The 27,253-nt window shown below is 44.9% G+C and overlaps 1 protein-coding gene and 1 non-coding gene across 2 annotated transcripts in view; one reads left to right on the top strand and one right to left on the bottom strand.

Moving 5' to 3' along the window:
* TAF2 (TATA-box binding protein associated factor 2) overlaps nt 1–27,253 on the bottom strand; it is a 147,375-nt gene that overhangs the window by 99,132 nt on the left and 20,990 nt on the right. The window contains exons 5-13 of the mRNA XM_038744924.1: nt 25,827–25,945; nt 22,747–22,888; nt 21,728–21,959; nt 15,956–16,140; nt 14,736–14,849; nt 12,729–12,828; nt 9,434–9,519; nt 6,242–6,377; nt 1,321–1,475 (exon numbers count right to left, since the gene is read on the bottom strand). Of these exons, the coding sequence (XP_038600852.1) occupies nt 1,321–1,475; nt 6,242–6,377; nt 9,434–9,519; nt 12,729–12,828; nt 14,736–14,849; nt 15,956–16,140; nt 21,728–21,959; nt 22,747–22,888; nt 25,827–25,945 (1,269 nt within the window). The remainder of the gene's footprint in view (nt 1–1,320; nt 1,476–6,241; nt 6,378–9,433; nt 9,520–12,728; nt 12,829–14,735; nt 14,850–15,955; nt 16,141–21,727; nt 21,960–22,746; nt 22,889–25,826; nt 25,946–27,253) is intronic.
* On the top strand, nt 22,972–23,109 carry LOC119927981. The gene has a single exon (XR_005450943.1). It is a non-coding gene; the product is annotated as a small nucleolar RNA SNORA7 (small nucleolar RNA).

Raw genomic sequence — 27,253 nt, 5'->3', positions numbered from 1 at the left:
CAGGACTCTTCCCTTCTGGCAAGAATGGGCCGCTACTCTCGCATCCGTGCCGCGTTTACCTTGATGTTCTTCTCCTACCTTAGCTTTGCACATAGTAAGCGCTTAATAAATGCCATTATTATTATTACCTGAGTCTATGCATCACCAACTCTAGTTTGGGAGCCCACTGCGGGCCAGGATCCAGTTCTGAAATGATCCCCCCCAGAGCTTAGTACATTTCAGTGTCACGCTAAGGCTGGGATGAATCCTGTTCTATTAAAGATAGGGACTTAGCAGACCCTATGTGGAGATCCAGACTCCAGAATTTTCCGGGTTACCCTATGGATTCCTCTGGTGGAATTTATTCCAACGGTCGCCCTGAAGTCTGTTCAAACCCACTGCTCTGTTGATGAAAATGATATAGTCTCTTAGACTGTGAGCCCGCTGTTGGGTAGGGACCATCTCTATACGTTGCCAACTTGTACTTCCCAAGTGCTTAGTACGGTGCTCTGCACACAGTAAGCGCTCAATAAATACGACTGAATGAATGAATGAATAGCTCACTAGCAAAGCCGACAAGTAAAACCAATGGGTTTTAGTAACCGCCAAAAGGGAACCGGAAGACAGGCATTGTCTCTGTTGCTGAATTGTACTTCCCGAGTGCTTAGTACAGTGCTCTGCGCACAGCAGGTGCTCAGTAAATAAGATGGAATGAAATGAATGAATAAATCCCCCCTTCTGAACTAGCATCCCCTCCACCATCATCATCATTAAGGTATTTAATGATACCTACATATAGTATCATTAAATATAGTGCACTTACTATATGCAGCGCACTGTACTAACAGCTTGGGAGAGTACAATACAATAGACGTTCCCTGCCCACGAAGAGCTAAGTCCAGCAGGCCTTCCCTGATTAATTTTAAATCTCCCCACCTTCCATCCCCTCACTGACAACTGAGCACTTCTACACCATCTACGCACAAACCCCCACTTCCCCATTCATTCATTCATTCAATCGTACTTCTTGAGCGCTTACTGTGTGCACAGCACTGTACTAAGCGCTCCCACACAGCATGTGGGCACAGATCTTTATGCTCTGTGACTTCCTATCTGTCATCTATTTCAGGGCATGTCACCCTGACTAGATTGGAAACCCCTTGAGGGCAAAGATCTGAATATTAATTCTATTATACTGTGCCACTTGCTCTGCAGTACAGCTTTCTGCGCACGTTAGCATATTGACTGCTACGTATTTCATACTTTTCCTGAATCTCCGTAAAGTATAAAGTCATCCTTCTCCCCCGCGTTCAACAGTTCTTAACCGCATGAAAAGGATACACCCATTGCTTTATCAAAGGCTGGATGTCTTTGCCAGAGACATTGGAGATGGATTTCAAAAACCCAGATGTGGAAACCAACATCTGACTCCACATGTGAGACTGGAACTTTTGAGATGAAGCAGTACTGGCCAGGCTTAGCAGTTTGTTGAAAACCTATGAAGATAAAAAGTTAACATCATTCAGAGTTTGACATATGCGAAGTTTACCTTGAAGGCGATCCAAGACTGAAAAAATGATCATCTCACTTGAAACTGAACCTTTTGAGACTGGACTTTTTTTTTTTTTGATAAAGATGAATCCTTCGGGCCAGTGAACTCTATTTTTTTCCAATACAGCTGACCAGTAGAAAACCTTAAGCTTCAAGTGTTAAGAGTAAAGATCTACAAAATAATCTTCGCTGCTCTTAATAAATATTTAGGGCGCTGAAAAAATACGGAAGCTATGTTTCTCAATCGGAGCTCAAAGTCCCAGTTTAATTTTTGTGGTAATTTTGGCCTTCGTCGAAATGAGAGGTGCTAAAAGTGAACGCACAGGACTTTCAAACACATAAAAGAGGAATAGCAGGGAACAAGAGAGAAGTGAAATATGATCCAGAGCAAGCCAAAGGCAGTCCGAGCAGGATAGCTGACAGGCAGCTGAGTGAACCTGGAAAGAAAACAGGCATAAAAGAGCACAGGGCTGGAAATTATATCTAGTTTTTGGCTTGTTTTTTATGGTACTCGTTAAGCACTATGTGTCAAGCACCGTTCGAAGCAATGTGGGGAGGAAGAAGTAATCCCCATTGTGCAGATGAGGGAACTGAGGCACAGAGAAGTGAAGTGACTTCCCTAATGTGACACAGCAATTCATTCATTCAATCGTATTTATCGAGTACTTACTGTGTCTCTAGATGTTGCCAACTTGAACTTCCCAAGCGCTTAGTACAGTGCTCTGCACACAGACTGAGCCCCCTCCTTCCTCTCCCCTCCAAACCCCCCACGATATCTCCTTCCCCTCCCCACAGCACCTGTATATACCATCTCTATATGTTGCCGACTTGTACTTCCCAAGCGCTTAGTACAGTGCTCTGCACACAGTAAGCGCTCAATAAATACGATTGAATGAATGAATGAATGCAAAGTGCTGTACTAAGCACTTGGGAGCAATAGAGAAGCAGCGTGGCTCAGTGGAAAGAGCCTGGGCTTGGGAGTCAGAGGACATGGGTTCTAATCCCGGCTCCGCCACTTATCAGCTGTATGACTTTGGGCAAGTCACTTAATTTCTCTGGGCCTCAGTTACCTCATCTGTAAAATGGGGATGAAGACTGTGAGCCCCAAGTGGGACAACCTGATTACCCTGTATCTCCCCCAGCGCTTAGAACAGTGCTTGGCACATAGTAAGCGCTTAACAAATCCCAAAATTAATAATAATAATGATAATAATAATAATAATAATAATTGGCAAAGCCGACTTTAGAAGACAGGTCCTCTGACTCCAGGGCCTACGCTCTTTCCACTAGGCCATGCTGCAACTACATGTTTAATTCTAACTTAATTTGTCAAGTTTGCCCATCATTTTTAAACATTATGAAAGCAACTCTGAAACTACGTTACATTCTCCAGGTTCAAACCGAGGCCAGGCTGGGCCGGTTCTATATCTAGGGGAAGAGCAAGAGCTTCTTGTAGCAAAAATCACCCGGGTCGAAGATCACTTGATCCTCAGTCATTCCCGACACAAAACTCCAGGAAAACTAGCCCATTTTGAGCATCCGTAAGGATGTTCACGTGGTTCTTGTGTGAGCCTTGATGTGGGCAAGGAGATTTTTCTTCTCCACAGGTCAGATCCTCCAGCTAACACCTCAGCACTTAAACGCTCACGCCCTTTTGTGAAAAACGACATAAATACGATCCCGACTCTTGTCGCTTGTCTGTGTGGCCTCGGGCAAGTCACTTTACTTCTTCGTGCCTCAGTTCCCTCATCTGCAAAATGGGGGTGAAGACTTAGCCCCATGTGGGACAGGGACTGTATCCAACCTGATTTGCTTGGATTCACCCCCGCACTTAGCACAGTACCTGGCACATATTAAGTGTTTAACAAATGCCACAATTATTACTACTACCACTATTTAGTCCTTTTCTTTTTCCTCATCTGCAAATTATTTTGTGACTTTCTCCTACGTTACAAGCCCACCACAGGGGCAAGGATCATCTCTTCTACTTCAGCTGTAAACTCCCAAGCATTTGGTACAGTACTAGACACACAGTATCGATCGATCAGTACTAAGCGCTTAGCATGATGCTCTGCACACAGTAAGCGCTCAATAAATACGGCTGAATAAAATACGATTGATCAACACACTATTACTAGGGCCAGAGCAGGGGCTTCGGAGAGCCCAATACAACTGAATTGGCGGAGTGGCTCCCCGCCACGACGACAGTCTAGAGGCTAAATCAAGTAGATGCTACATCAATAAACACTATTTATCATTTTACTTTATGGCATTTGTTAAATGCTTACTAGGTGTACTAAGAACTGGGGTAAATAGATACATTAATAATAATGATGATGATGACATTTGTTAAGTGCTTACTTTGTGCCAAGCACTGTTCTGAAGAGCTGAGGGGGATACAAGGTAATCAGATTGTCCCACGTGGGGCTCACAGTCTTAATCCCCATTTTACAGATGAGGCCCAGAGAAGTCAAGTGACTTGCCCGAAATCACACAGCTGGCAAGTGGCAGAGCCAGGATTAGAAAACATGATTCCCAAGCCCGTGCTCTTTCCACTGAGCCACGCTGTGAATTAGGTTGGCCACAATCCCCGCCTCGCACTGATGGCCCAATTTGGAGAGCGGGGTTCCAGGTGGGATCGGCCAAACAGTAACCCGAACCGCCGGTGGACCCCCAGAGCCACTACTTCTCCGAGACCCACAGGGCTGAAGGTCAACTGCGGTTGGAGTGCTGCTGCCAAGAGGCCAGCCCTTTGGGGGACTCCCAGTTTGGATCCCCACCCAAATGGGCAGCAGTGCGGCGTAATGGATAGAGCGCGGGCCTCAGAGTCAGAAGGTCGCGGGTTCTAATCCCGGCTCCGCCACTTGTCTGCTGTGTGACCTTAGGCAAGCCCCTTCGCGTCTCTGTGTCTGTTACCTCATCTGGGGATTGAGACTGGGAGCCTCATGTCGGACACGGACCGTGTCCAACCCAATTTGCTTGGAATAATAATAATAATTGTGGTATTTGGTAAGTGCTTACTATGTGCCCGGCACTGAACTAAGCACTGGGGTGGATAAAAGCAAACTGGCCTGGATACAGTCCCTATGCCACGTGGGGCTCACGGTCTCTATCCTCATTTTACAGATGACGGAACCGAGGTCCAGAAGTGAAGTGACTTGTCCAAGGTCACAGAGTGGATGAGGGTCAGACCCTCTGACTCCCAAGCCCGTGCTCTAACCACTTCGCCATGCTGCTTCTCATCTTGTATCCACCCCAGTGCTTAACACTGTGCCTGGCACATGGTAAGCGCTTAACAAATATCACAATTATTATCATATGATTTAGTGGGGTCAGATCAGGTTCAGGCCAGCAGAAAGCCAAATAATCGTCAAACCTTATTTGGTTTTCGGGGCCGATGTCGTATTGTTCAATTAAATAACTACGGAAAAGAGAGGACACATCTACACCTATTTAGTAACATTTATTAAGCACTTATGCTGTGCAGAGCACTGTACTAAGAACTGGGAGAGAGAATACATAGGTGGGAATTGGGACTAAGGCCCCTGGGGGTGGGCTTTAAATTCCCTTTTTGTGTTTAACTACCCAAACACATTATGTCACACTTCATCAAACCTGTTGCATTTTATTAATAATAATAATAATGATGATGGCATTTGTTAAGCGCTTACTGTGTGCAAAGCACTTTTCTAAGTGCTGGGGGGATACAAGGTGATCAGGTTGTCCCACGTGGGGCTCACAGTCTTCATCCCCATTTTACAGGTGAGGGAACTGAGGCTCAGAGAACTTAAGTGACTTGCCCAAGGTCACACAGCAGACATGTGGAGGAGCTGGGATTCGAACCCATGACCTCTGACTCCAAAGCCCGGGCTCTTTCCACTGAGCCACGCTGCTTCTCTTCTAGCACGCCGCTGCTGCTTCTAGATAAAAGGTTGGGGAGAAATACAACTGATGTTCTCCTCATGATAGCAATAATAATAATAATAATGGTATTTGTGCGGCGCTTACTATGTGCCAGGCACCATACTAAGTGCGGGGATCGATACAAGCAAATTGGGTCGGACACAGTCCCTGTCCCACACGGAGTTCACAGCCTTAATCCCCATTTGACAGATGAGGTAACTGAGGTATAGAGAAGTGAAGTGACCTGCCTGAGGTCGCAGAGCAGACAAGTAGTGGAGCCAGGATTAGAATACAGGTCCTTCTTACTCCCGGGCCTGAGCCATGCCGCTTTATCCTTCCATTAATAATAATAATAATAATTTTGGTATTTGTTAAGCGCTTACTATGTGCCAAGCACTGTTCTAAGCGCTGGGGGAGATACAACGTGATCAGGTTGTCCCACCTGGGGCTCACAGTCTTAATCCTCATTTTCCAGATGAGGGAACTGAGGCCCAGAGAAGTGAAGCGACTTGTCCAAAGTCACACAGCTGACGAGTGGCAGAGCAGGATTAGAACCCACAACCTCTGACTCCAAAGACCGCGCTCTTTCCACTGAGCCACGCTGCTTCTCATTAGTATTTACTGAGTGCCTATAGGATGCGGAGCTATACTGGGCATTCGGAAGGATACCACAGCCTTAAAAGATGCAGTTCCTACTCTCGAGGAACTTCCGATCCAACTCCATGAAACCGAAAGCCGACCTACAATGCATTAGTCTTCACCCACAAAAGTACCTTTTGGAACCGAGGCTCGGTTCGCAGTCACTTACTTGTAACATGAACTCCATGCTAATCCTATTTTCAATCAACCTCATTACTAGATGAGCTTTACACTGGAACATAGTGTAATATTCCCAGGACAGAGTGTGGGGATGCTTTATTGAAAAATGCAGATGGGATGCAGGGCTGAAAAGCAAAGTAAACCAAGTTAGTGCTGCAAAATTGGCTCGCCTTTCCAAGTAAACCTATAAAAACCTACGGGCTGCATAATGTACACAGAGCGAACGATATAGTGCTAGAGTATACTAAATTCAATCGCATTTATTGAGCGCTTACTGTATGCAGAGCACTGTACTAAGCGCTTGGAAAGGACAATTCGGCAACTAAATGTGAACACCGGATCAAAAAACAGATCGCGGATATAAGTCACCATTCATTCATTCATCCAATCGTATTTACTGAGCGCTTACTGTGTGCGGAGCACTGTACTAAGCGCTTGGGAAGTACAATCAATCAATCGATCGTATTTATTGAGCGCTTACTGTGTGCAGAGCACTGTACTAAGCGCTTGGGAGGTACAAGTTGGCCACATATAGAGACGGTCCCTACCCAACAGCGGGATCACCAGCAGGCAGATTGAGCATAGCGGCATTTTCTCTGTGAATCAACCAACACGTCACTGGTATTTATTGAGTGCTTGATGGGTGCAGAGCACAATAATACTAATAATAATAATAATAATAATAGCATTTATTAAGCGCTTACTATATGCAAAGCACTATTCTAAGCACTGGGAGTTGGCGGACACGAGCCTTGCCAACAAGGGGTTTACAGTCTATGATATTACTCTATTTATTTATTTATTTTACTTGTACATATCTATTCTATTTATTTTATTTTGTTAGTATGTTTGGTTTTTTTTTTTTCTCTGTCTCCCCCTTTTAGGCTGTGAGCCCAATGTTGGGTAGGGACTGTCTCTATATGTTGCCAATTTGTACTTCCCAAGCGCTTAGTACAGTGCTCTGCACATAGTAAGCCCTCAATAAATACGATTGATTGGTCGATTGATAAGCTATGATTAATGCCTGTGAAAAGCTGCCCAATCCTGGATGTCAGGTTAGATGTCCAGGGGTGCTTCTGAGATTCCCCGAGCACCCAGAGTCTCACATTGCGACCACGCATAGACACCAGGGCAGAAACACACGAGTGCTCTTCGAATTTATGATACGACTGGTTTCCGAAGACCGCATCTTCAGTCACAGCCTCACAAACTGACACTGATTTTTTCCATCGGGACAATATTCTAAGCAACTGGCTCCTGAACCACGGTCAGACACCATACTTCGACCAACCTCCCCCAGGATTTTGTACTGAGCCATTTACAGAAGCCTAATATAGCTGCGGCTGAGGGTTGCCAGCTCGTTTCGTCAGAAATGATTGGACTTGGCATCCCTCTCCGGGGGCCCTGCCTGGCTGCTTCTACCCCGTCCCCATTAGCCTCTTTAATCTTTCTCCTTGTTCTCCTTCTAACTGTGGTTTTCAAAATTGATTCCTCGTTTCCCCAAAGCTTCCCACGTCCCCTTCCCACACCACGGCCGGAGCCGCGTCGAAGAGGAGGCTGGAGTCGGGAAACCAAAACCGACAGCTTGCAATGCTAACGGAAATCGATCGTATTTACGGAGCACTGCACAAAGCGCTTGGGAGAGGATATAACAGATTTGTTAGACCCTGCCCACAGTGGGCTTTTGAGTAAACGAATTTCGGACACGTAGAGAAGCGCCGTGGGGCTGAGGGAGGGCTGACTCAAGGGAGTAAATCAGGGTGACACGGAAGGGAGCGGGAAAAGAGGAAATGAGGACCTCTCGGAGGAGATGTGGCTTCAATAAGGCTTTGAAGGTGATTGTCGATGAGAAGAGGGAGGTTGTCCAACGCGTGGGCGAGAGGTCGGTAGCGAGATAGATGAGATCGAGGCACGGGGATTAGGTTGGCATTAGAGGAGCGGAGTGTGTGGCTGGGTTTGTAGCAGGAAAGTAGCAAGGTGAGGTAGGAGGGTGGCTCCTACCGTAGGAGGTGATTGAGTGTTTTAAAGCCGACGGAAAGGAGTTTCTGCTTGATGTGGAGGTGGGTGGGCAGCCACTGGAGGTTCTTGAGGAGTGGAGAAACGTGGCCCGAACGGTTCTGTAGAAAACTGACCAGGACATCAGAGTGAAGTACGGACTGGAGTGGGGAGAGGCAGGGAGGTCAGCGGGGAGGCTGACGCGGTCATCGAGGCAGGATCGGATATGTGCTTGGATTAACACGACAGCCGTCTGGGTGGAACTGGATTTTAGCAACGTTACGAAGGCTGAACCAACGGGATCTGGTGACAGACTGAACACGTGGGCTGAATGAGAGAGAAGAGTCAAGGATAACCCCAAAGTTACGGGCCTGTGAGGCGGGAAGGATGGTGGTGCGGTCTACAGGGATGGATGGAAAAGGCAAGGGGAGGACAGGGTTTAGGTGAGAAGATAAGGAATTTTATTTTGGACAGATTAGATTAGAGGGGCCAGCAAAGACATCCAAGTAGGGATGTCCTGAGGGCAGGAGGAAACAAGAGGCTGCAGTGGAGGAGAGAGGGCAGGGCTGGAGCTGGAGATTTGGAAATCGTCTAACCGGAGATGGTAGTTGAAGCCGCTGCAGGGAAAGTCCCCGTACTCCTCCGCACCCATCTGGCCACAAGATCACCCACCTCACCTAAGCCTCACGGCCCATACATTCAACCCCAAGAGGGGATAAAATGATTAAACCGAAGATTCCCAGATGAAAGATTTCCAATAAAAGTCAAACAGTAATAAAAACATAACACTGTTGGGCTATTTATTGGGAGGTCGTCGTTACGTGCACTGGTCGTCACACTATTCTGCCTTTGGCCCTGTAGTTCGCTCTCCCCCAGACACGTGGTCTCATAAAACTGGCCGAGTCTGATTGCCATGAGAAGCAGTGTGGCTCAGTGGAAAGAGCACGGGCTCGGGAGCCAGAGGTCATGGGTTCAAATCCCTGATCCGCCACTTATCAGCTGTGTGACTTTGGGCAAGTCACTTCACTTCTCTGTTCCCTAATCTGTAAAATAGGGATTAAGACTGAGAGCCCCACGTGGGACAACCTGATCACCTTGTATCCCCCTCAGCGCTTAGAACAGTGCTTTGCACATAGAAAGAGCTTAACAAATGCCATCGTTATTATTATTATCATAATAAACATACTTATCCTTTTCTTTTCCTCCTCCAAATATTGGATGCAGTAAAACTCCTCCGGTCTTCAGTTCGTAGGCCACGATTTGATCTAGCTCCTAAAAAAGGCACAAGAAAAGAGGCACGATGATCTGCTTCTGCATCTAAAAATGCAGGTTACCAAACTGTACGGTGACCGCTCGTTTCTTGGCCGAGGGATCCACTTTTTCCAAAGCAGGTGAGGTGTGGAAAATAGCAGCTACTACAGAATATGTCAAGTGCTTATTAGGTAGCAGTAACAGTAGTCACGGCCACACTACTGAGCACCTGCGCTGAACTGGATGCTCGGGAAGTACAGAATGAAGAAGTGACACATCCCCTGCCCACCAGGAGCTGACACTGTAGCAGCAGAGACAAAAATAAACATATAACCAACTCGAGTGAGCAAAATAATGAGCGAATACTAAATAAAGGCATTGAGAGGAGGACCTGAGATCCTAAGCGCTAAGGGAGGATATATGGCTCACGGTGCTGGGAAATCAATCAGGGAAGGCTTCTTGGAGGGGGTGGGATCTTAGGAAGGTGCTGACTGTGAAATATTATTATTAATAATAATAATAATTGTGGCATTTGTTAAGTGCCTACTATGTGCCAGACACTGTACTAAGCGCTGGGGTGAATACCAGCCAATTGGGTAGGACAGTCTGTTCCAGGTGGGGGGGTCAGTCTCAAGCCCCATTTCACAGGTGAGGTAACTGAGGCACAGAAAAGTGAAGTGACTTGCCCAGCGTCCCATAACAGACATGTGCCAGAGCCGGGATTAGAACCCATGACCTCCTGGCTCTGAGGCCCATGCTCTATACACCGTGCCACGTATGCATATATAGATAGCAATAATTATGGTATTTGCTAAGCACTTAATATGTGCCAGGCCCTACTAAGTGCTGGGGGCACTATACTAACCAATCAATCCATCAATCAATCATATTTATTGAGCACTTACTGTGTGCAGACCACTGTACTAAGCACTTGGGAAGTACAAGTTGGCAACACATAGAGACATACATACATATGTGCATAAACATATAGAGACGGTCCCTACCCAACAGTGGGCTCACAGTCTAGAAGGGGGAGACAGAGAACGAAATAAAACATATTAACAAAATAAAATAAATAGAATACACATGTACAAGTAAAATAAATAGAGTAATAAATACGGACAAACATATATACAGGTGCTGTGAGGAAGGGAAGGACGCAAGGTGGGGGGGATTGAGAGGGGAAGGAGGGGGAGAGGAAAGAGGGGGCTCAGTCTGGGAAGGCCTAAGCATATTCTAAGCATATATATGCACACACACACACGTGTGCATGCATGTGTATGGATACATACATACATATATGTGTGCATATGTATGTATGCATGTGTGTATGTATATGTACATATATACATATGCATGAATATGTATGTATATGTACATGTATAGATGTATATATAGATATACATATATATGTGCATCTATATGTGTGTGTACACATGTGCACAGTATGTATGCACACTGTCCCTAAAGATCACCTAAAGATGTATGTGTGTATATATATATATATATACATATATATGTGCATCTACGTGTGTGTGTACACGTATACACAGTATGTACACACACTGTCCCTAAAGATCACCTAAAGATGTATATGCATATATATAGCTATACATATACATGTGCATCTATATATATGTGTGTGTGTGTACACATGTATACAATATGCATACACACTGTCCCTAAAGATCACCTAAAGATGTATATGTGTATATATATCATCATCATCATCATCAATTGTATTTATTGAGTGCTTACTATGTGCAGAGCACTGTACTAAGCGCTTGGGAAGTACAAATTGGCAACACATAGAGACAGTCCCTACCCAACAGGGGACTCACAGTCTAAAAGGGGGAGACAGAGAACAAAACCAAACATACTAACAAAATAAAATAAATAGAATAGATATGTACAAATAACATAAATAAATAAATAGAGTAAAAAATATGTACAAACATATACATATATACAGGTGCTGTGGGGAAGGGAAGGAGGTAAGATGGGGGGATGGAGAGGGGGACGAGGGGGAGAGGAAGGAAGGGGCTCAGTCTGGGAAGCATCTATATATATGTGTGTGTGCGCACATGTACACAATATGTATACACACTGTCCCTAAAGATCCCCAGAATTCCATCTGAGGGAGCCAGGCGAACCTCTGTCCCTCCCAAATTCCCAGAGCCCATAAAGAGACTGAGGGCTGGGGGGGTCTTCCTGGCTCCGCCATTCCGATCGCCGACTTTCTGGCTGGCGGCGCTCTGTGAGAACGAAATCCCCACGAATCGGCGCAACTCGGACCACGAGCCGGAAAGCCGGTAACCGAAGGGAACGCTGCCCAGAAGCCAAACCACAGACCGGAGGATCGCGAACGGCAAGGTTAACTTGGAACGAGAAACCCGACTTTCCACAGCATCGACTCCGCTTTGAGGCCTTACTTAAATACAGACTGAGGGAACCTCAGCGTCTTCTGGAAGCTACTGTTGATTTCAACTGGTAACCGGGGCTGCTTAACTGTCTTCACTGAAGTGGAAAAATTATAGATAGACAACAAAGTTTGGGCATTCTCGCTTGGCCAGACTTGCCCACAGCAAATTTACCAGCATATTAAAAAAAATGAATTTAATAGAGTCCACCTCTGGCTTAACAGCATTAATAATGACTCATTGGCTGCTAGGAAGTAGAGACTTGCTTCGGTTTCTTTTTATGCAAATAAATCCTCGCCACGTCAACGTTGTACAGGGCTTATAAAAGTATTTTTTCTTAATAATAATAATAATTATAGTGCTTGTTAAGCGCTTACTATGTGTCAGGCACTGCACTAAGCGCTGGGGTGGATACAAGCAAATCAGATTGGACCCAGTCCCTGTCCCACGTGGGGCTCACAGTCTCAATCCCCATTTTACAGATGATGCAACTGAGGCACGAAGAAGTAAACTGACTTGCTCAAGGCCACACAGCAGACTAGTGATGGAGTCAGAAAAAGTACCCAAGACCTTCTTACTCCCAGGCCCGGGTTCTATCCGCCGATTTTTTTTTTAATCTGCTCCTAAAAATTACCGTAAAAGCCAACGTTACCTTGTTAAATTTTAAGCCCCCCCCCAAATCTGTGTCCTGGTTGTAAATTAATAAAAGGATAAAGCAATGAAGCAACCTGTGTCTCTGGAAAAGAAGAACGGAAAGGTGCTTCGTAAAAAACCACGCAGCGCATTGAAAAGCAACCTTGGTTTTGTTACCTCTTTGATCCAATGACGGTATTCGTTGACCCCGAAAGTTTTTTTCATCCACAGTCCGTAGATATAGCCGGAGATTCCTTTCAGGACCCACTCATCGGACCTGTGTAGACAGTCAGTCCAGCTACTGGTAATCGAACTTTTTCCCGGGGAACATAACGCTTTAAGTCAAAATCAGATAACTAAGACTTCTTGAGTGTGTATTTGCACTTGGCGTTACGTCAACCGCCGTTCCAGGCGGCAAAGCTGCCGCGGGAAGGGTACGAGGTGGAAGATGAGTCTCTCATAAATTTATAATTATTATTATTATTATTATTACCTCATCTGTAAAATGGGGATTAAAAACCGTGAACCCCCCCGTGGGACAATCTGATCACCTTGTAACCTTCCGGCGCTTAGAACAGTGCTTTGCACATAGTAAGTGCTTAACAAATACCATCATTATTATTAAGTGCTTAAAGTAGGGACCGTCTCTATATGTTGCCAACTTGTACTTCCCAAGCGCTTAGTACAGTGCTCTGCACACAGTAAGCGCTCAATAAATACGATCGATTGATTAAAGAACGGTGCGCCATCTTGCCCGGCCAGGCATCAATTACATCTAATGCTATGAAAGCCAGTAGAAACTAAAAGAGGGTCACCCTTCTCCTCTTCTCTCCCGCAAAGTAAAAGAACAAATGCCGCTTCTCTGACTTACAAGAAAACAAGTTGTTCTAAACGGCGACCTTGACAGATTCTTGACAGACTCAACTTCCAGAACCTTAACCAATCAATCAATCGTATTTATTGAGCGCTTACTGTGTGCAGAGAACTGTACTAAGCGCTTGGGAAGTACAAGCTGGCAACATATAGAGACAGTCCCTACCCAACAGTGGGCTCACAGTCTAGAAGTGTTCTTCACCACACAATGAACACAACCCTTAGTGCGTGTTTAAAGCAATCGCAGGTTCCGCATCTTTTGGGCTACGCCATCAATTCTGTCCTTCAAGCATTTTATTTCTATCAAAAACTTTGGCTTACTACATTCGAAACCACTACACGTTGGATAAAGATAGCCGAGTTCAAACAACAGTGATTTTCATTGCTCTCCTCTTTTTTTATCAAAGCACAGCTGAAAATTCTGTCATTTTTCATTTGCTGGAATCATCATCAATGGTGCTTATTGAGCACTTACTATAATAATAATAATACTAATAATGATGGCATTTAAGTGCTGACTCTGTGCAAAGCACTGTTCTAAGCACTGGGGAGGTTACAAGGTGATCATGTTGTCCCACGTGGGGCTCACGGTTTTAATCCCTACTTTACAGATGAGGGAACTGAGGCACAGAGAGAAGTTAGGTGACTTGCCCAAAGTCACACAGCTGACAACTGGCGGAGCCGGAATTTGAACCCACGACCTCTGACTCCAAAGCCCGGGCTCTTTCCACTGAGCCACGCTGCTTCTCAATGTGCGGAGCACTGCACTAAATGATTGGGAGAGTGCAATACAAGAGCTTAAAGTCGAGAGGGGGGAGACACATACTAATGTATGTGATTTATATGTAATTTATAGATATGCGCAGAAGCTTTGTGTGGGCAGGGAATCTGTTTATTGTTATTCTGTACTCTCCAAGTGCTTAGTACAGGGCTTTGCACATGGTAAGCACTCAAATGATTGAATGAATGAATAAGTGCTGTGGGGTTGAGGGTGGGATGAATATTAATGCCCAAAGTCACAGATTCAAATGCTTATCAACTCTGTAACGCTGTACTCTCCCAAGCGTTTAGTCCAAGTGCTCCCTGCACACAGTTAGCGCTGAAGAATTACCACTGATTGATTGATTGATTGATAGATAACGCCTTTCAGTTCCCTATAAGATCACTGCTATAGCCCCATCTCTACGTCCCATGCTTTGTGTGACTGTAAGGTAGCTAATCGATGTCACAGAAGCCAGGGGGAGGGAAAGGAGAAGGAAAAAAAAAACGAGCTTTAACATTTTTCACCAAATAGGACCATTTAATACTCACCAAGACATTCTGGATATGAAACAACCGAAAAACTGCTGGGCCAGGGCCTGTGCTAGACATCTCCGGGTCAGAGGGGTCTCGTCGATAATCATCGCACTATGCAAGAGATTTGTGCTGGAACAGAAAGAAGACAGAACAGTCTATAACCACCTTTTCCAAGAACAAAGATTTAAGCATGGTATTTAACAAAAAAGATAATCATGTCCTGAAACTCAATTGGGGGGGGTACAAAAAGTGTGTGATTACAATTTAGGCTTCCTACGAAGATATCTACCTACCCAAAAGATCATGAAGATTTGTCAAAAAACATTACATTCGAGCTTTACAGATTTTCAGTTTCAGGAACACTAACATTAAGCACAGTTCCTACTGAATGGAGCTGTCCTACCTTAAGGGAATTTTCTTGCTTTTTCCTATTATTGCCATCACTATTATGGAATCTGTTAGGCACTTACTAGGCGTCAAGCACTGTTCTATGCGCTGGGGAAGATACAAGCCAAATCAGGTTGGTCACAATCCCTATACCACTTGGGAATCACAGAGCCTGAATCTGGAGGGAGAACAGGCATTTAATCCCCTATTTACAGTTGAGGAAACTGAGGCACAAAGCAGTTAAGTGACTTGCTTGAGGTCACCTGACTCCCAGGGCCATTCTTTTTCCAGTAGGCCACACTGCTTCTTCAAAAAAACACCTTGTAAACTATAGGTGCCCATTTCATATTCACTTTATAATGACACCAAAGCCTATAATTTTCTTTAAAGCTTTTTAGCTCATTTAAAATGCAAAAACAAAAAAATTCAAAGAAACCTGCGCTTGAATGAAAAGATCTTGTAAACTATAGGTGCCCATTTCATATTCAATTTATAATGACACCAAAGCCTATAATTTTCTTTAAAGCTTTCTAGCTCATTTAAAATGCAAAAACAAAAAAATTCAGAGAAACCTGTGCTTGAATGAAAAGATCTTGTAAACTATAGGTGCCCATTTCATATTCACTTTATAATGACACCAAAGCCTATTATTTTCCTTGAAGCTTTTTAGCTCATTTAAAATGCCAAAATAAAAAAAAAAAAATTCAAAGAAACTTGTGATTGAAAAGATACAGAGAACGGGAAAGCCAAATGAACTCATTTTTAAAAGTATGGCCACTAGAAATAGATAAATCATGAGAGGCACAAACTCAATACATTTATCTATTTAAATTATGACAGCTACTAACCTAAAAATGCTCATAGAAGCATAAGCAGCTACTTCAACATAGGCTTCATCAACGAAAACGGTCTTAAAACAGGTGTATGGGTAGCGACAGGTGAGAATCTCTTCATAAAACTCGAAGACTTCGTGAAGGTAGGAAGTTGTGTGCTTGAGCAATGGAAGAAGCTGAGGTAAACAAAAGTGCGTCACCTACAAATGAGAGCCAAACAAGAACGATTACTCGGCTTAAAGACCACAATTTGCCATACAACTACGATTTTTAAATGACTACCCTTGCCACACACGTACATTTTTACATTCTAAATAATCAACCGATCGTATTTATTGAGTGCTTACTGTGTGCAGAGCACTGTACTAAGCTCTTGTAAATAAATAATGCATTTCTATATTCTAAATACAGCATATTTTAAAGCAATGCAAGCCTGAATGATTTGTGATTACACCACGCATTGATCAAAAATTATTTTATTATTTTATTATTAAACATAGATAAATAATACATTTCTATATTCTAAATACAGCGTATTTTAAAGCAATGCAAGCCTGAATGATTTGTGATTACACCACGCATTGATTAAAAATTATTTTATCATTTTATTATTAAAAATAAATAAATAAGACATTTCTATATTCTAAATACAGCATATTTTAAAGCAATGCAAGCCTGAATGATTTGTGATTACACCACGCATGTATTAAAAATTATTTTGCCATTGATGCAGAAAACAATAAACCAATGCACTGGTCTTTTCAGTCAGACGCAGCGTGGCACAGTGGCAAGAGCCCGGGCTTGGGAATCAGAGGTCATGGGTTCTAATCCGGCTCCACCACTTATAATAATAATAATAATAATAATGGCATTTATTAAGCGCTTACTATGTGCAAAGCACTGTTCTAAGCGCTGGGGGAGATGCAAGGCGATCAGGTTGTCCCACGGGGGGCTCACAGTCAATCCCCATTTTACAGATGAGGGAACGGAGGCCCAGAGAAGTTAAGTGACTTGCCCAAAGTCACACAGCTGACAAGTGGTGGAGCCGGGATTTGAACCCATGACCTCTGACTCCAAAGCCCAGGCTTTTTCCACTGAGCCACGCTGCTTGTCTGCTGCGTGACTTTGGGCAAGTCACTTCACTCCTCTGTGCCTCAGTTACCTCATCTGTCAAATGGGGATGAAGACTGTGAGCCCTACCTGGGACAACCTGATCACCGTGTAGCCCCCCGGGCCCCAGCACTTAGAACAGTGCTGCGCACATAGTAAGCGCTTACCAAATACCATCATTATTATTATTATACCCATTCACTCCAATAGCTAAATTTCCCAGTCAGTGTTTTCATCTTCAAATGTAACTCAATGAACCCATTAATGCCTTTCAGGTATTGACAGTTTTAGGCAACCACGTCAGGAAAATATTTCCATTTACATAAGTATATTTCCAAGGTCTGTCACCTCGGTAATTGTGGAATTTGTTATTACTGCGGTACTGTAAAACATTTCTTATGTGCCAATCCCTTTACTCAGCAGTGGGCTAGATACAAGATAACGGAGTCCCCGACCCACACGGGGCTCCTAGTTGAAGCTGACGCTACAGAGAAGTAAATGTCTTTAAGCAGCGGGGCTAGGAGAAGCAGCGTGGCTCAGTGGGAAGAGCACGGGTTTTGGAGTCAGAGGTCATGGGTTCAAATCCCGGCTCTGCCAATTGTCAGCTGGGTGACTTTGGGCAAGTCACTTCTCTGGGCCTCAGTGACCTCATCTGTAAAATGAGGACTAAGACTGTGAGCCCCCTGTGGGACAACCTGATCACCTTGTAACCTCCCCAGCACTTAGAACAGTGCTTTGCACATAGTAAGCCCTTAATAAATGCTATTATTATTATTATTATTACTAAGCATGGGGTAGATACAAGCTCATCAGGTTGGACACGGCTCCTGTCCCACCTGGGCCTCCCAATCTTAACAATCCCCATTTACAGATGAGGTAACTGAGGCCCAAAGAAGTGAAGCAGTCTGTCCAAGGTCATACAGCTGGGATTAGGACCCAGGTCCTCCTGTCTCCCAGATCTGTGCTCTATCCAATCGTCATTTTCCTATCTGGATAGAGCACGGGCCTGGGAGTTGGAAGGACCTGGGTTCTAATTCCGGCTCCGCCATATATCTGCTGTGTGTTCCTGGGTGAGTCACTTCACTGTGCCTCAGTTCCCTCATCTCTAAAACGGGAGTTACGACGGTGAGCCCCAAGTGGGACAGGGACTGTGGCCAACTTCATCATCATCATCAATCGTATTTATTGAGCGCTTACTGTGTGCAGAGCACTGTACTAAACTTCATCCATTCATTCAGTTGGGAAGCAGCGTGGCTCAGTGGAAAGAGCCCGGGCTTTGGAGTCAGAGGTCACGGGTTCAAATCCCGGCTCCGCCAACTGTCAACTGTGTGACTTTGGGCAAGTCACTTCACTTCTCTGGGCCTCAGTTCCCTCGTCTGGAAAATGGGGGGTAAGACTGTGAGCCCCCCGTGGGACAACCTGATCACCTTGTAACCTCCCCGGTGCTTAGACCGTCTTTATATGTTGCCAATTGGTACTTTCCAAGCGCCTAGTACAGTGCTCTGCACACAGTAAGCGCTCAATAAATGCGGCTGAATGAACAGTGCTTTGCACATAGTAAGCACTTAATAAACGCCATTTTTATTATTATAATTACTGCCCGTGTGGTCCTATTCACGTGCAGGAGTGTGACTGAAAAACCCCAATGTGTAAGCGCCCCACCCTCCCTCATGATTTACAAGTATGCTGTTACTGAACCACAAGATTCAAGTGTACTGGACAACCCTCCTCTGGTGAGCCACAGTTTGGAGTTGGTGAAGCAGGAGGACAATGTTTAGGGCACTTTTTTAATGATATCTGGTGTGCGCTTACTATGTGCCGGGCAGCGCTGGGGTAAATTGAAGGTAACCAGCTTGGACATGGGGCTCACACTCTTAATCCCCATTTTTTACAGATGAGGGAACTGAGGCACAGAGAAGTTAAGATCGTCTTCCCCAAGGTCACACGGCAGACAAGTGGTGGAGCTGGGACTAGGACTAGAGAAGCAGAGTGGCTCCGTGGAAAGAGCCCGGGCTTTGGAGTCAGAGGTCATGGGTTCAAACCCCGGCTCTGCCAATTGTCAGCTGTGGGACTTTGGGCGAGTCGCTTCACTTCTCTGGGCCTCAGTTCCCTCATCTGGAAAATGGGGATTAAGACTGTGAGCCCCCCGTGGGACAACCTGATCACCTTGTAACCTCCCCAGCGCTTAGAATAGTGCTTTGCACATAGTAAGCGCTTAACAAATGCTATTATTATTATTATTATTATTATTATTATTATTATTATTATTATTATTATAACCCAGGTCCTTCTGATCCCAGGCCTGTGTTCTATCCACTAGGGCCATGCTCCCGTTTGGGGTGAGCAGCGCATCCCTAAATAGGGCAGTTCCAACCCTCGGCCTGTCAGCGAGCTACGCTTCCGCCTATTTGTTGACTGATCATATCCTGAGCCACCTGAGTGGAGAAAGCTTTTCCTTAAGGATATAGGAGTGTGGTATCCATTTACAATACTCGTAACTTCTTAAATAGGACAACCTTCAAAACCCTCCTAAAATCTTCCAAGAGGGCTCCCCAATCCACTCTCCCCTCTGCATCAACTACACACTAGACTGTGTAACCCTTGAGCACTTTAATACCCAGCCCAGTCTCACAGTATTTATGTAATTATTCTTAGATTTTACCATTTCCCCAATCCAAACGGCATTACAATGCCTGTACGTGTGTGCGTTAAGCGCTTACTATGTGCCAGACACCGTACTCAGCACTGGGGCAGAGACAAGCCAATTGGGTTGGACGGCTCCTTACGGGGAGGGATCGCGTCTACCGACTCTGTTGTATTTTACCCTCCCGAGCGCTTAGCACAGTGCTCTGCTCTCGATAAACGCTACTGACACGGACGGACCTGAGATTCTTGACTAGGAATGGACATCCTGAAACACTCAATTTGCACTTGGAAAATACTTTTCACTTTCAGGTGGACGCAATTTCCCAAAATCGCGGCGACGCTTCCTTGGTACAGCTTTCGGAGAGGAAGTTAACCGCAGGGACCTCTTCAAACAGCCTCCTTCAGGCTGTTCCACCCGGATGCCCTGCTAAAACTGCCATGGGCACTTTGGGGACCAAAGAGTGGTGGACCATTCCCGGTGGATAGAGAACGGGACTGGGAATTAGAAGGACAGGTCCAGGGGTTTTAATCCGGGCTCACTTTATTTCTCTGGGTCTCAGTTACCTCCTCTGTAAAATGGGTATTAAGACAGCGAGCCCCATGTGGCAAATATAGACGGTCCCTACCCAACAGTGGGCTCACAAATAAGTAAGCTTTCCCGTGAGTAAAACTGAAGGGCCACGGTTCCATCGTGGTCTAATAGGTGATGGCCTCTTGTGCCAAGAAATAGTACTAATAATTATTATTATGGTAAATAATAATAATAATGGCATTTATTAAGCGCTTACTATGTGCAGAGCACGTAACATGTACCACTTAACATGTAGAGAAGCAGCGTGGTTCAGTGGAAAGAGCCCGGGCTTTGGAGACAGGGGTCAGGGGTTCGAATCCCGCTCTGCCAACTGTCAGCTGTGTGACTTTGGGCAAGTCACTTCACTTCTCTGTGCCTCAGTTCCCTCATCTGTAAAATGGGGATTAAGACTGTGAGCCCACCGTGGGACAACCTGACCTCCTTGTAATCTCCCCAGGGCTTAGTACAGTGCTTTACACATAGTAAGCGCTTAATAAATGCCATTATTATTAAGAGAAGCAGCATGGCTCAGTGGAAAAGAGCCCGGGCTTTGGAGTCAGAGGTCATGGGTTCAAATCCCGGCTCTGCCAATTGTCAGCGCTGTGACTTTGGGCAAGTCACTTCACTTCTCTGTGCCTCGGTTCCCTCATCTGTAATATGGGGATTAAGACTGTGAGCCCCCTGTGGGACAACCTGATCACCCTGTAACCTCCTCGGCGCTTAGAACAGTGCTCTGCACATAGTAAGCGCTTAATAAATGCCATTATTATTATTATTATTTACCATAATAATTATTAGTAGTACTATTTCTTGGCACAAGAGGCCATCACCTATTAGACCACAATGGAACCGTGGCCCTTCAATTTTACTCACGGGAAAACTTACTTATTTGTGAGCCCACTGTTGGGTAGGGACCGTCTCTATATGTTGCCAACTTGTACTTCCCAAGCGCTTAGTACAGTGCTCTGCACACAGTAAGCGCTCAATAAATATAATTGAATGAAGTAATTCATTTCCTCCTTCCTCCTCCGTCTTACCTCCTTCCCTTCCCCACAGCACCTGTATATATGTATATATGGTTGTACATATTACTCTATTCATTTATTTATTTATTTATTTATTTATTTTACTTGTACATTTCTATCCTACTTATTTTATTTTGTTGGTATGTTTGGTTCTGTTCTCTGTCTCCCCCTTTTAGACTGTGAGCCCACTGTTGGGTAGGGACTGTCTCTATGTGATGCCAATTTGTACTTCCCAAGCGCTTAGTACAGTGCTCTGCACATAGTAAGCGCTCAATAAATATGATTGATTGATTGATTGATTGATTTCCCTCCGGCACCTTCAGCTGCTAACTTCCTTACTGACTTCGGGTTTACTAAACCGGACGTCTATAAAGACTTAGTATCCCGTTAGGCGCTCGTCTTTAAAAAAAGATAAAAGAACTAAAACAAAATTACCTCGTGCATGTAAGGATCCACAAGGATTTCGAAAGGCCCAATGGCTAAAGAGATGTTTGAGGCTGCCGTCGGAATTGTGAGCATGTAATGAAAGGTCTTCTTTCGCATATCGTGGGTGTAAATGGTTTCCACCAAATCCCCGTTTGAAACCGCCACCATTGAGGCATCCACCGTATATTCCAATTTCCAGGTGCACAGTTCAGAGTACGAATCAACACAGGGGAACCAAAATCTAGGAGCGAGATTAACAGGGCAGAAATCGAGATGAACCACAAACTACTCAGTCTGCCATTTCCAAAAGTCATTTTCTCGACTCCCCGCCACTTGTTCTCTGAAGGTATTCCCCGACGAACTATCATCCCGCTCACATTTATGCCGGCCCCACACCTCGATGAGCTCTCTCCAGAAGAAGGTTTGGCAAATATTGTCGGAAGCCGTGATAGCCCAAGCCCGTTCCTACTGCCCAAGTGCCTCTGTCACCCGTACGTCCTTCCTTCAAGGCTTCTCCACCTGCTCCCAAGCCCTCTCCTCCTTTCCTCCCCCTCTACCCCATTATCATCATCATCACCACCCCTGGAGAAGCTCCAGGAGCAGAGTTAGGTCTTGGCTACTTCTGGCCCACTTTAAAGAACAAAACAATGTCTACCAGAACATCAAAAATCATTTTTAAATAATGAGCACTGCTAGCATTCTCAGTATAGGTACTGATTAACTGGCATTCCCCAGGAGCCCATGGTTTAAACAAAAAAAATCCAAATCCATCCTGTGAGTTATAGAAGGGCCATACTATTTACTCAGGACTAAAAGTCACAAAGCCAAGACTCAAGGCAGTTAAATTATTTGCCTAAATCTCAGTCTCTTGTTAGAATATACCCAACACAGACCCTAAGTTCCTAGTGGGCAGGGAACGTGTCTACCGATCCGGCTGTATCGTACTCTGCCAAGCACTTAATAGAGAGTTCTGCACGTAGTAAGAGCTCAATAAATACCACAGATTGAATGACTGACTGCATTCCAACCTTGTAGAATTTTGATATCCACAAGAGAACACGTGGGCCCCTCTCTCTGCCATGCTTCCTTCCACGTTGGGCACCACAAAGTGAAGGCCTCCTTTCGGCTGGTCCAGAGAAAAATTGATGTGTACTTTCAGGACCTTTAACTCTGGAATAAGACGACACAATAAAACATAAGGGTATTTTACCTATATTGCCACTTGAGATTTATGTCATACTGTGCGATTTATCCCCCTCTCAGGATGGTACCTGGAAAGTTTCCCGTACTCTACCAGTCTTGGCTACAGGAGGGAGAATCCAGCAGAGGCATATCCATTTCACTCCTAGCTTGGGCAGTGGCTAGCGAGTGGAAGGTAATCTGCTACAAGGCAAAACTCACCTGTGCTGGGCAGCAGCGGCAAGGGATAGAGTGGAGGGTGCGGACTCAGATTTACTGCGTGGAAGGAGGCAGTGGTAAACTGCTTCCATATTTTTACCAAGAAAACTCTATGGATACGCTACCAGAATGACTGTCATCTGTGGTCGCGGGTGTTCTGGGAGAGATGTGTCCATGGAATTGCCATGGGTCAGAAACGACTTGACAGCGTAAGACAAGACGCGTTTTGCCTTCGTGGAGTCTCATCACCCCACTGAGAAGGGAATCCAATCTTTTTTAAAAGCGCTCTTGTTATGCCCAAAATATTCACATATTGAAGGGAGGTCATTTGCTTAGCGGTCTAATACTATCGCTAAACCTCTAAAGAGGAGCATTTCACTCCCTTATCTCCGTAACTGTCACAAGTTCTGGGAGAGATGTGTCCCCGGAATTGCCATGGGTCGGAAACGACTTGACAGCGTAAGACAAGACGCGTTTTGCCTTCATGGCATCCCATCATCCCACCGAGAAGGGAATCCAATCTTTTTTAAAAGTGCTCTTGTTATGCCCAAAATATTCACATATTGAAGGGAGGTCATTTGCTTAGCGGTCTAATAGTATCACTAGACCTCTAGAGAGGAGCATTTCACTCCCTTATCTCCGTAACTGTCACAAGATCTGGGAGAGATGTGTCCATGGAATTGCCATGGGTCAGAAACGACTTGACAGCGTACGACAAGACGCCCTTTTGCCTTCATGGAGTCTCATCATCCCACTGAGAAGGGAAACCAATCTTTTTTAAAAGTGCTCTTGTTATGCCCAAAATATTCACATGTTGAAGGGAGGTAATTTGCTTAGCGGTCTAATAACAATAATAATAATAATGGCATTTATTAAGCACTTACTATGTGCAAAGCACTGTACTAAGCGCCGGGGCGACTACAAGGAGATCAGGTTATCCCACGGGGGGCTCACAGTCTTACTTGTACATATCTATTCATTTTATTTTGTTAGTATCACTAGACCTCTAAAGAGGAGCATTTCACTCGCTTATCTCCGTAACTGTCACAAGATCTGGGAGAGACGTGTCCATGGAATTGCTACAGGTCAGAAACGACTTGACAGCGTAAGACAAGACGCGTTTTGCCTTCGTGGAGTCTCATCATCCCACCGAGAAGGGAATCCAATCTTTTTTAAAAGCGCCCTTGTTATGCCCAAAATATTCACACATTGAAGGGAGGTCATTTGCTTAGCGGTCTAATAGTATCGCTAAACCTCTAAAGAGGAGCATTTCACTCCCTTATCTCCTTAACTGTCACAAGATCTCTCTCTCAAGCTGCAATGGTACAAATAAAAATTCTAATTCGACCAAAGACTAAGCTCTATTCCCCCCAGGGAAATGGCCTATTGGTGGCAAAGTCGGGAATCCAAGTTCTTCCAACTTTTGGCTATGCTACTCAATACTCAAGAAAAGCAGCAAGTCACTTAACTTCTCAGTGCCTCAGTTACTTCACCTGTAAAATGGGGATTAAGACTGTGAGCCCCATGTGACCCGATCACCTTGTAACCTCCCCAGCACTTCGAACAGTGTTTTGCACATAGTAAGCGCTTGATAAATGCCATCAGTATTATTATTACTCAAAGTAGGACTAACCCGAGTGCCACCTACACGCCAAGAAATCCTAAGGCATCTAAGACTCAGTTCAATGACATTTCTGGGCCTAGTTTCCCTCCGGCAAGTGGGATGGAGGGTGATATTAAAAGGCAAGGAAGGAAGACAGAAGGGGGGCAGCAGGCAGGGCCTCTCTCTCTCTCTCTCCCATTTATTTTTTAACTGTTCTGGCCACCAACTCAGCAAGGTTGCACGCGCCACAGTCCGTGCCCTGGCTAGCTTCAAGCAGGATCAGACCCAAGAGCGCTAGTGGCAGGATGTTTCCGGTGTGGCCACACTGACTCGCTTCTACCCAAAAACTTTTTCAAAAACCCGGAAGGTTAAAATGCCTGGTGAAGTAGACACAGCGCCGTCCTGCCAAACAACGGTCAAGACTTTTGCAGTCCCACCGACACTTTGGAGTAAGAAGGGGCAGGACAGGGCCGCCAACACTGGTGGAAGCTGGCTGGCAACCGCTTTCTCCCGGCATCCGCTCCGGAGGATCCTTGCTTCCTGGGAAAAGAGCAAGTGTCCCTCCAATCCCCTAGCTGCCACACTACTGCAGGCAGGGAGAGCGCAGTTACAGACAGAGAACGAAGGCCCAGAGAAAGAAACAGAGCCAAAAAAGCAATATTCTCACTCCAGCGACACACTTCCTGACCTTCGCGTCTTGGCTCAACTGTCAGAGCCCAGCTACATCTTTTTCTTGACCTGCATTTTTTCATTAGCGGCACATCTTCCACCATGCTGGAGTTACAGAGTCCAGAGTAATTTTTTCTCAGAGCAGACGGGAGTCAGTAGGCCATCCTTGCTTTGCACATAGTAAGCGCTTAATAAATGCCATTATTATTATTATTATTATTATCCTTATAGGGCTACTCTGCCTCAGAAAATGACAGTCAAGCCCCCTGATACCTGTACCTCCTTCAGCCCCTGGCTGGTCACCCAGAAAGGTTTAATCGAGTCCCCCGATCTTGCTTCTTCCCTGCAAGGCTGATTCAAAGAGATGACACTGCTCAGATTTCACTTGTCATAAAGTTTCCCAGCGATCAAAGACTTGATCTAATCTTGGGATTTTACCATCCACGTGTTTCCACAGCTCAGAAGGAACTTTGATACAAAGTTCTCCATTTCCAGCATCTGGGTCCACGGCACTGACCGCAGCAGCATAAGCATTGGAAAAGTAGTTGAGATTTCTCCTAGACGAAGAGAAAAAAAGATTAATTCAATTTAAACACTCAGTCAAATGTCGCTGCAGGGCACCGTTTCTTAGATACTAAGCATCTGAACGCAGTAAACGCTCAATGTCCAAATCAATCGGTCGTATTTATTGAATACTTACTGGATGCAGAGCCCTGTACTAAGCACTTGGGTGAGTACAATATAGCAGGGCTTGTAGACCCATTCCCTGCCCACAACAAGCTTACAGTCTAGAAGATATTCAATACCAAGAACAACCTTTTCAGCTCTCCAAACTATTTTCTGGAAAGCTTGTCTTCTTCCCCAGAGAATACGGGGATAAAGGGGAAGCAACTCTCCTTCAATAATTAAAAGCTATTTATCTCAAAACTACTTCATCCTTTTCCATATAGTATACAACTGGCTGAGGGCAGAACTTAATCCCAAGAATTTGCGCTTTCGGCAATTCTTTATTGTTGGTCAATGCGGCAAAATACAGGATGAAGTAGAACATCACCAATGGATAGGAAATATTATAATTCTATCAATTACTTGTATTTACTAAGCGTGAACTGTGCACAGAGCACTACACCAGGGGCTTGAGGGAGCATGACCCAACAATACAACAGAAACATTCCCTGCCCACAGGAACCTACAGTCTGGAGGCATTACAGTCTACAGACATTAAGATAATAGTCTAGAGTCTACAGACAGTAATATATATCACAGATATATAAGTACATAAGTGCTGTGAGTTTATTTTTTAGTTTTCGGCATACTGGTCCTTAAAAAAACAATGCTTTTCGGTACTTCCTATTTCCTTTCCAGCGCATCCTGAATATTTAGACACCACTGTCGATCTTGTGGTTTTTATATTTCCCCCTTTCCTCTCCCCATCCCCATCCCCCCTGCCTTACCTCCTTCCCCTCACCACAGCACCTGTATATATGTTTGTACGTATTTATTACTCTATTTATTTTACTTGTACATACTTACTATTCTATTTATTTTATTATGGTAATATGTTTTGTTTGGTTGTCTGTCTCCCCCTTCTAGACTGTGAGCCCGCTGTTGGGTAGGGACTGTCTCTATATGTTGCCAACTTGTACTTCCCAAGTGCTTAGTACAGTGCTCTGCACACAGTAAGCGCTCAATAAATACGACTGAATGAATGAATGAGAGTTAGAAGATCTGGGTTGCAGTCCCAACTCTGACATGCGCCTGCTGGGTGAAACGGGGCGTGTCACAACTTCTCTGTGCCTCAGTTTCCTCATCTGTAAAATGGGCATTTGATCTTGCTCCCTCCTAACTTAGACTGTACACTCCAT

Source organism: Tachyglossus aculeatus, chromosome 4, assembly GCF_015852505.1.
Source record: "Tachyglossus aculeatus isolate mTacAcu1 chromosome 4, mTacAcu1.pri, whole genome shotgun sequence".
NCBI classification, from domain to species: domain Eukaryota; kingdom Metazoa; phylum Chordata; class Mammalia; order Monotremata; family Tachyglossidae; genus Tachyglossus; species Tachyglossus aculeatus.
The sequence above is the reverse complement of the archived record's forward strand: the minus strand, read 5'-3'. Positions and strand labels throughout refer to the sequence as shown.